This window comes from Chinchilla lanigera, unplaced genomic scaffold (genome assembly GCF_000276665.1).
Source record: "Chinchilla lanigera isolate Chin_1 unplaced genomic scaffold, ChiLan1.0 scaffold00097, whole genome shotgun sequence".
In the NCBI taxonomy this organism is placed as follows: Eukaryota; Metazoa; Chordata; class Mammalia; order Rodentia; family Chinchillidae; genus Chinchilla; species Chinchilla lanigera.
This window is the reverse complement of record NW_004955498.1, coordinates 3,045,306-3,055,477: the sequence shown is the minus strand read 5'-3', so window position 1 is coordinate 3,055,477 and position 10,172 is coordinate 3,045,306. Positions and strand designations below refer to the sequence as shown.

At 39.1% G+C, this 10,172-nt stretch overlaps 1 protein-coding gene across 1 annotated transcript; it reads right to left on the bottom strand.

The window, feature by feature from the left end:
• Nucleotides 1–2,134: 2,134 nt before the first annotated feature.
• LOC102020585 (melanoma-associated antigen 10-like) lies at nt 2,135–2,905 on the bottom strand. Its single transcript, XM_005406475.2, has one exon. It carries the CDS (start codon nt 2,903–2,905, stop codon nt 2,135–2,137), a length of 771 nt encoding a protein of 256 aa, XP_005406532.2.
• Between the last annotated feature and the right edge of the window lie 7,267 nt (nt 2,906–10,172).

The window sequence follows — 10,172 nt, the reverse complement described above, 5'->3', positions numbered from 1 at the left end:
CCTCACATTAAGAGTCTATTCCTGGACTTGTCATTTCCTACACAGGGATCCTGAAAAGTGGTCCTCCAGTTTATCATCTATAAATTTGGTTAGGCACCTGTTTGTTTGTAGGACTAGTGGAATGTAAAAAGAATATTAAAACACTTGCTATATTTTCTGACATATAGGGAATAATTGGTGAGAAACAGCTGGTTCTACTATTATCTTAACCCAGATGCTATCACTTTGTTTCTTGAAAATGTATTCATGTGTTTCCCAGGGAAGATGCAGCTCAAGAGGAATTTAAATAAGAAATCAGGTAGAAATGTTATTCAATAATCATTTCCCTTCATATTTTATATCTAAGAGGTTGTAGTCCTTGATAAGATGCTGGGGAGTTTTCACTTGCTGGAACCAACTAATTCAAACTTCCTGGGTTTTGGGTGAGTAGCCATATTCTTCCCTTCCATGCTAGCTTCCTTTCCATTGGAACATCTATTTTCAATCATATCCCCTTCAGCAGAAACCTAACCTTGGGATTCCCAAGAAATCTATAACAAAGGTCCAAAAATGCTGGTCATTCTAGTAACAAGGGAAGGTCAGCACAAATGCAATTTTATGAAACTTCAAGAAAAGTTTTCATGTCTTGACATCACCAGCATAAACTTTCTTCCCTAAGGAAATAAGTGAAAACTGCACAAGAATATATACTGGCATAAGACAGGGACAAGACAGTTGCCAACCCTGAGTTACTGGAAGGAGAACTACCTGCTCAGGAAGTCATGTGATCACTTGTGTAGCTGGCTGATACCACCGGCCAGATCACGACAGACATGTTGTAAAAGTGTAGAGGCCAACTGGACTGAAGTGGAGAATTTTTCCCCTGGAAGTCAATCAACTGGGGAAATGAAAGACCCTAGAAAGTGGACACTCCCAGGACCTGGCCAGGGACCTCAGGGCTTCACTTCACCTGCGAGTCATCCTTATCTCTCAAGAAATCCTTGAAGAGGCTGGGCATAAGTGCCGTGCATATTGCCATCTGTAGGGCCACTCTTTTCATAGATGTCCCAGGTGAAGATTCCTGTCATCTTTATTCATGTTCTAAAAATGTTGCTCATAAAAGTCTTCCATTCTCTCAGGATACCATCTCAGGCCCAAGACACATCATCTGAGGATCTGGCCAAGACTACTATATAGCTCCATTAAAATCAGCTCCAGCAGAAGAAACTGCAGTTACTCCACGACAGAAGCTGCTATGTCCCAGTGCTCACCCACTGCAGCTCTCCACTATACTCCACCTCCTCAGTGCTCTCTTACTTGCCCTTTAGGTTCCTGAGGACATCTCTCTACCTCTCAATATTGGTGGTGCTACTACACTTCACTGTTTTATAGCATAAGTTTATTCCTGCTCAGTCTCCTCTACTCATATCTCTACTGTAGACACGGGGCCTTCCAAAGAGCATGGCTATTAGGAGAATTTGGGGCTAAATGTGCTGTGAACAGGTGGAGTTCTATACTGACAGCAAATTCTCCTGATACCGTGTAATGAAAGAAACTGAGAAAATTCAGGTACACATATATTTTTAATAATATAGAACATCATGGTTTTATACTTATGCCTATTTCTGGGTACCATCTAATGCAAAGCTCATAAACATTTCCAAGGAAATTCTAATTCCAATAGTATAGTAACGTATTTCATCTTATGAACAAAATAAACAATTTCCCATTTGATTTTACAACATTTCAAAGATACCCACACTTAAAATTTAAGAGCAAAATACCTGTGATCAAAATCACACAAGATCATATTCACATCAGTAATAAAAATCAACCAGCAATATCAGAAAATTAATAAATACATGTAAGATCAATATCCTTCACACAAGATGTCCAAGTTTCTTCAATCTTTGAAAAAAGGAACAAGATTAGTCATGAAGAAAAGCACATGTCAATTTTCATGCATCCCAAATAGAACAACCATCATGATGGTATGGATTGTATTATCCCTGTCATATCTTGGTCATGCACTACTTAGAAAACTGTCTGCTCTCCACAAACATAGACTGAACAGTGGGTCTTTTCTCACATGAGGTCTGAGTTAAGCCAGCTACAATACTCTTCCCTATATTATACCTAATCCCTCTGTGTTCTATCAGTCAAGCATGGCATGCTGTAGGTCACCTCTCACAGCATTTTCATACAGACGTGTGTATGACCTGGGATCTCTCCTATTGACTTTTGCCAAATGCTCCAGGACTTTCATCTTGCTGGTTTCAGCATGGGCTCTTGGACCCCACAGGAACTCATAGCGAGCTGGATCACTATGGGGCACCTTCCGATACTCCAGGTACTGTTCCCGTACCAAATCCTGAGTGATGAATTTCCAGGGCTCCCTAATAACAATGTATTTACTCTGGGGCAACTTTTCCCTCATTCTCAGCACTTTTTTTATGTCCTCCTCACTAGCACGATTATCCTTCATGAAGATGGTAGTAAGGATGACTATTAGGAGGTTGATTTTGGGAATGATCTGGTCATTAACCAGTAACCCATTATAAGTGAGGCCCAAGAGAGGAATAAGGACATATGTGTGGCCAGGAGGATCCACTTCCCTCATATCAATGCCAAAGCTCAGGCACATGCACTCACACATTAGACTGAAAATCAGAGGGAAGTACACATGGTAATCCTCACCCACAATGTGCAGCATTTCTGCCTTGGTGATTGGCTCTTTCTTTTGATACTTGAGGAGCAGGAATGGCAACAATTTAGCTATCTTCTCATCTAGGAAGACAAGTCGCAAGATCTGACGGACTAGAACATCTTCTGAGTTTTTCAGATCCTCTTCCTCCTTTTGCCTACTGTAGAACTCATTGGATTGGCTTCTTTCACTTGAGGCCATGGCAGCGTTGTGAGAGGACATCTTGAGTATTCTAGGGACAGGATCACACACCGAGGCACTTCTCTTGATGCAGTCTAGATTTGAGTACAGCAGGAAGAGGAGGCAGAGGAAGAAGTGGCTTCTACTTGCTCTCTCTCAGGCTTGAGAATCTGCACCTCCACTCCCTAGCTTGCTGCGCTGGTCCTCCGACTATGAAGATGTTCTGACTCTCCTTGGAACAGCAAGTTGGTGATAAAGTCTCAGTTTCTGGAGAAAAATAAGAGAGAGAGAGAGAATGAGAGAGACAGAGACAGAGACAGAGACAGAGAGACACAGAGAGAGACAGAGACAGAGAGACACAGAGAGAGACAGAGACAGAGAGACAGAGACAGAGAGACACAGAGAGACAGAGACAGAGAGACAGAGAGAGACAGAGACAGAGAGACACAGAGAGAGACAGAGACAGAGAGACAGAGAGAGACAGAGAGACAGAGAGATATTGTGACTATACTCAGCTGATAGTAGTATTCTTATTGGTTCCCTTAAAGGGCCAGGACAGGTCTTCTCTTTGAATGGTGTTCTACTTCTTCACAGAATCCTGTCCTCTTGGAGGAACTGTCCCCAAGAATCTGTGTTAGGAAGTGATACTGTTCCTAGAGTGCAGCTGAATCATACAGGGCAGGCTCTAGGGAACACAGTAGGGCTTATGAGTGCCGAGCACCTGGAGTATCTTCTGTCCTGGGAGCCCTTGGTACACATTCAGGGCATGCACCTCACCTGGACTCCTGGTGCTGCTGGGCCTCCTCTGTTGTTGAATGAGCTGTGGACACAGCCTCAGACCAAGACTTCCACTTCTGGTTCCTGGAGGTCCTGTAGAAAGTAAGGAGGCCCTCAGGCTGTGTACCTCAAGCACAATCCTGCTGCCTTCCTAGAAGGGGTGAGCTTGACTCTGTGAAATTCCCACCGCTTTGAATGTATGGTCCCTTCTCTGCTCACTCAGGGCCTTCAACTCTCTTGATCAGGGCCTCAACACCAGCCCTCCAATGGTCTGAGGAAAACACTCAGAGCAAGAGACGACCTCCCTGAGATGCAATAAAAGGCAGTAAGAAAACACACATTTGTACACAGCTACATGAGGTAACAGTTGGAAGTAGAAAAATTTAGCTGGGCCCAAGGGGTAGGAAAGGAATCTGCTGCATCCATTTTTATAAATGGAAAGGTCTAGGACTCTCCATGGGGTAACCTGTCTTCACCATTAAACTACAGCCCTTTCTCTTTTCTTTTTTTTGGTTTTTGGTTTTTGGTTTTTCTCCAGTACCAGGAACTGAACTCACAACCTTGCGCTTGCCAGACAGGAGCTTTGCTGCTGAGCTAAGTCCCCAGCCCTTGCAGTCTTTTCTCTGTGAGACATTCAAAGAAGTGATTAAAGCCAGCCGACCTGCTTTCCTTGGGTCTGACAACAGGTGACAGAAGGACAGATTGAGGTTGGGGTACTGTGTGCTCTGTTGACAAGGTTTCCTCTCCGCTCACCTAGATTCCTCCCAGAGCCTGGTATCCTACTTTTATTGTCCAGAGTCTAGCCCCTTCTTAACAAGGCTTTCAACTCCCTGAGAAAAATTACCCCGAACTAAGACACAGGCCTTATCTTCACCACCCTTTCTAGCTTTACTGGGATGAATAAAAGTGCAGATTATGTTTCCTAGCAAACATTTGCTTATTGTCTGGGCAGGGTAGGTTCAATCTTCTTTTATGGTACTCATTCTGACTCCTGTCAGATTCTGTGACCCCTGTGTATTCTGACCACGTGGAGTTGCCTGGGCCAACCTGAAGACACCCTCTCAGATCAAGTCCCTCACCTCCCTAAGATCTCCAGTATTCTCAAAAGAAGTGAGCAGGTGCCCATGCTGTCACCCCTACATGAGGAATCCAGGACTTAGGGCAGGACATGTACCCATGTCTCCTGTGATGCAGGACCCTGTTATGGTTTAATCTAAATTTCCCACAAAACTCCAATAGGATGATAGGTAGACTGTTTAGAGGATTTGTGGATTATTGGGGCATAGAGCTGACCCACTGTTAGGAGGTCAAGCTTGGAAAGAAGAGGAGGATGAGCCAGTGGGAAAACTGTAAGTCCCCCCAACATGTCCTCCATGGTTCTGGGTCAGCAGTGGCAGCTGGAAGAGATTAAGCCCCCTCCTCTACTGTGCCAGAATGGCAATTCTGTTGGGAAGGATGAAGGCGATGGCAGCAGGAAGATGTAAGCCTTTGCCCTGCATCTTTTCCATTGCCCAACAAAAGCATCAACAGATAAGGCTGGGAGAATGTAAATCCACACTCTGCACCTCCTCTGCTGTACCCAGCAGGGCAGTATTAGTGAGAGGAGTATAAGTCCATGCCCAGTGCTTCTTCTATTGCCCTGGGATGGTGGTGCCAGTGAGAGAAGTGTAAATTTACGTTGCTTCCATCTTCCATTACCCCAGGACTGTGGTGCCAGAAAGAGGAAACATGTGGAGGAATGGACACCACCTAGGAAAACCTCAATATCAGTGCTTAAGGCTATCTAATATTAGAAAGCTAAAAGGATCAACATAGAAAATAAAGTAAAAAATAGAAAATGAGAAGTCAAAGAAGAAAAATACAATCCCCAAAGCCCAGCTCACCCAGGACAAATTCACAACACAAAGAAATAGAGGAAATTGGAAAACAACAAATGAAACTCTCTGAAGTGACAGCAGCAGAAGTGAAAAGCAAATAGATGAGGGCACAGAAAAAATAATCTCTAAAGTACAAAAAGACATCACTGTCAAAATGAAAGACATTAAACAGACACAGATAAACAAATAGATGAGCTCAGAAAAATGATGAAAACTATGAATGAAAAACATAGACAAGAAATGTAGTCAATGCAGCAGAACCAAACAGAAATGCAGGAGATTAGAAACTCCACTGAAAGTATATGCAGCAGATTGAATGAAAGGGAAAATTACTATACCAGATCGAGAAGACAGGAACACAACTAGCAACCAGGAAAATAAAGGAATCTTAAAAGTCACAAGAGAGTATGAAAAATCAATCTAATAGTTACAAGATAAAGCAAAGAAGTATAGCATAAGACTGACTGGAATTAGTGAGAAAGACAGAGACAGCACAAAAACCATTAAAAAAATTCTTCACAGAAAAAGTAGCAGAAAACTTCCTAAACATGGATAAAAAATTTAACATACACCTAAATGAAGCATATGGAACTCCAAGTAGCCATGAGCAAAATAAATCCACACCAAGGCATGTAATAATCAAGATTCTAGACATTCAGAAGATGATCAAAATATTAAAAGCAGCTAGAAAAATAAACATATCACCTGTAAAGTGACACCCATCAGAATCACAATCACAGAATCACAAAAAAACATCACCTTCAAGTCAAGGAGAGCTTGGAGTTGAAATATTTTAAGCCCCAAAGGAAAATAATCTTGAACCCAGATTAATGTACATAGCAAAATTACCCTTCAAATTTGATGGAGAAATAAGATACTTGAATGATAAGGAGCAATGGAAGAAATTTATGACCACCAAACCAGCTCTATAGAGTGCTCTTAAAGACAGATTAGAAAAAGATAATGAAGATCACATATATAGGAATATGAATAGAAAGAAGCTGCCAGGCAGGAAAGCAATTAAACAGAGCAGTAAGACAAGAAACAAAAAAATATGGAAATGACATGAAAAAGAAAAGCCAATATATATCAGTTATAAACATAAATGTAAGTGGTCTCAACTCACCAATCAAGAGAAACAGACTGGCAGAATGGGCGAAGAAGACAGACTAAATAATATGCTGCATTTAAGAAACATATTTAACTGAAAAATAAATTTATAGACTAAAAGTAAAATTTAGAGAACTAATGATAATAATGTTGAAACTCTTTAAGGAAGTTGAAAGGGATGCAATACCTCCAAAGTTATTCCTGAAAGCAAATATTAAATGATGGAAAACAACTCTCAATGCCACAGGAACCCAGAAAAAGGGAGGGATAGTTATGCTATTTGTAGACAGGGCAAATTTTAAGTCAAAACTAATCAAAAGAGGCAAAGAAGGTCTCTACATACTCATTAAAGAGAAACTCTAAGAAGAAGAAATAACAATCATAAATATTTACGCACTAAACACAGGTTCACCAAACTACATAAAATAAACCTTAACTGACATGAAAAATCAAATAAGCACCAACACATTTGTAGTGCAAGAACTTAATACTGCATTCCACACTCACAAATAGATCAACTAGACCAAAAAAACAACACACAAATATTAGAATTAAATCAATGCTGTGAACAAATAGACTTGGTAGATGTCTACAGAGTGTCCCATGTGAAAACACGAGAATACACATTCTTCTCAGCTCCACATGGGATGTTCTCCAAAATAGATCATATATTAGCTAAGAAAACATGTTTAAGTAATTGTAGAGGAACTGAAAACATCTCACGCATACTATCCGACCATAGCACAATGAAACTGGAAAGCAATGAGAAAGGAAACTACAAAAACTACAGTAACAAATGGAAATTAAACAACACCCTTCTGAACAACCAATGGCTCACAGAGCAAATTAAAGATGACATTAATATTATATATATAATTCAACCCTAATTCTGATACAACATAATAAAACTTATAGGATTCAATGGAAGCTGTCCTATAAGGGAAATTTATAGTGATGAACTAACACATCAGGAAAACAGAACGTGACCAGTATTGCATGTCTATATCTGTTTTCATGAGAAGCGACTTTGAAGATATCAGTATGTAATACAACCACCATTGTTAATTCCCTACCACTTTGTTTTTATCTCTGTATTGTCTGTATTGTGCTTGTGATATGTTGTAAAATGTTGTATGTCTGTTAATGTTTCCCTCCTTTTATCTTTAAAAAACAACAAACAAATAAATAGCCTAATGTTGAAGCTCAAATTTCTAGAAAAAGAAGAACAAATCAAACCCAAATTTCATGAGGAGGAAATTATAAAGATAAGAACACAAATTAATGCAATAGAGACTATGAAAATAATGCAAAAAATCAATGAATTAAGAAGTTGGTTGTTTGAATGAACAGATAACACTGATATACAATTAGCCAACCTCATCAAAAAGAGGAAAGAAAAGACACAAATTTAAGCAATTAAGAAAGAAAAGGGGGAAATCCCAATGGATCCCACAGAAATCCAAGAGATCAACAACACCTACTATGAGAATCTATATTCTAATAAGAAGGAAAACACAGAAGAAATAGACAGATCCCTAGACACAATCAAATTACCAAAATTAAACAAAGTGAATGTACAAATTATAAGTAACTGGAGAACAGTCATTGAAATTTAAAATATAATTAAGAATTTACCAACAGGGAAAAGCCCAGGCTCTGATGAATTCATTGTGGAATCCTACTAATGCCAATAATGCTGAAACTCTTCAAGGAAATTGAAAGGGATGCAGTACTTTCAACATCATTCTTGAAAGCAAATAGTACCCTGATCCCAAAACCAGGAAAAAACCCAACCAAGAAAGAAAATTACAGGCCAAAATCCCTAATGAATACAAATGCAAAAATCCTTAAGAAGACGCTGGTAAGCAAAATGCAGTAAACCATCAAAACAACTACACATCATGACCAAGTAGGATTCATCCCAGGGATGCAGGGATGTTTCAATATAGAAAAATCAATAAATGTAATACAGCATATTAACAGAACCAAAAACAAAAATGTCATGATCATTGGAATAGATGCACAAAAAGCTTTTGAAAAGGCCAACACTCATTCATGCTAAAAAAAAAAAAAAAAACCTACAAAAATCAGAATAGACGGTCTTTACCTCCATCTTATAAAAGCCATCTTTGAAAAACCAACATCTGGACTGGGGATTTAGCTCAGCGGCAAAAGCACCTGCCTGGCAAGAGCAAAGTCGTGAGTTCGGTTCCCAGTACTGGAGAAAAAAAAAAAAAAAAGAAAAACCAACATCTAATATCATATTAAATGGTAAAAAAAAATTAAATTTTGCTCTAAAATCAGGACAGGGCAAGGATATCCATTTTCACCATTTCTATTCAACACAGTTCTGGAAACATTAGCCAGAGCAATTAGACAAGAGCAAAAAATAAATAAGATTGGAAAGGAAGAAGTAAAATTATTATTATTTGCAGATGCCATGACACTCTACACAGAAAATCTCCAACAATCCCACAAAAGACTTCTAGATTTAATATGCAAATTAGGTAATGTAGTGAGATAAAAAGTCAACACTTAAAAGTCAGTAGTATTCCTGTACACAGGCAACAACACACAGAGAGAAAAATTTGGAAAAGCACACCTTTCATGATATCACTGAAAAATAAAATACTCAGAAATCAACCTAACAAAAGATGTAAAAGACTTGTACAGTGAAAATTACAGTATCCTAGAAAAGGAGATGGAAGAAGATATCAGAAAATGGAAATATATTCTTTGCTGTTAGGTTGGAAGAAACAACAGTGTCAAAATGGTTATATTCCCAAAACTATGATACAGATTTAATGCAATCTCAATGAAAATACCATCAACATACTTCAGAAACCTAGAGAAAATATTCATGAAATTCATTTGGAACTACAAAAGTCCTAGAATAGCAAAAGTAATTCTGGGCAATAAAGGCAAATCAGGGAGCATCACAATCCCAAACCTGAAACTGTATTACACAGCTTCTGCTATAATATCATCATGGTACTGACAAAGAAACAGGCCTGGTGATGAGTGGAATAGAATAGAAGATGCAGAAGCATCCCCAAACATACTCAGCCACTTTCTCTTTGATATAGGAGCTAAACATGTTCACTGTAAGAAAAATGGTTTCCTTAATAAATGGTGCTGGAAAAACTGGCTCTCTACATGCTGAAGAGTAAAACTAGACCCATATCTATCACCATGCTCTAAACTAAAGTCAGAATGAATCAAAGATCTATATATTAAAACAGAAACACCAAATTTGCTGGAAGAGAAAGTAGGCAGAAGTTTTGAAGACATAAGTATAGGCAGAGATTTCATGAACAAAACCCAGACTGCAAGGGAAATAGTATAAAGAATCAACAAATGGGATCTCACCTCACTAAAAAGCTCTAGCAGGACATAAGAAATCAGTAACAAAGTGAAAAGACCACCCACAGAGTAGGAAAAAGTTATAGCCATTTTCCCCATAAACAAAGGACTTATATCTAGAACATATAAAGAATAGTTTTTGTTTTTGTTTTTTCAGTACCGGGAACCGAACTCATGACCTT

Coding starts and splice junctions, on each gene's coding strand:
- LOC102020585 (XM_005406475.2), bottom strand. CDS start 2,905: ATGTCCTCTCACAACGCTGCCATGGCCTCAAGTGAAAGAAGCCAATCC.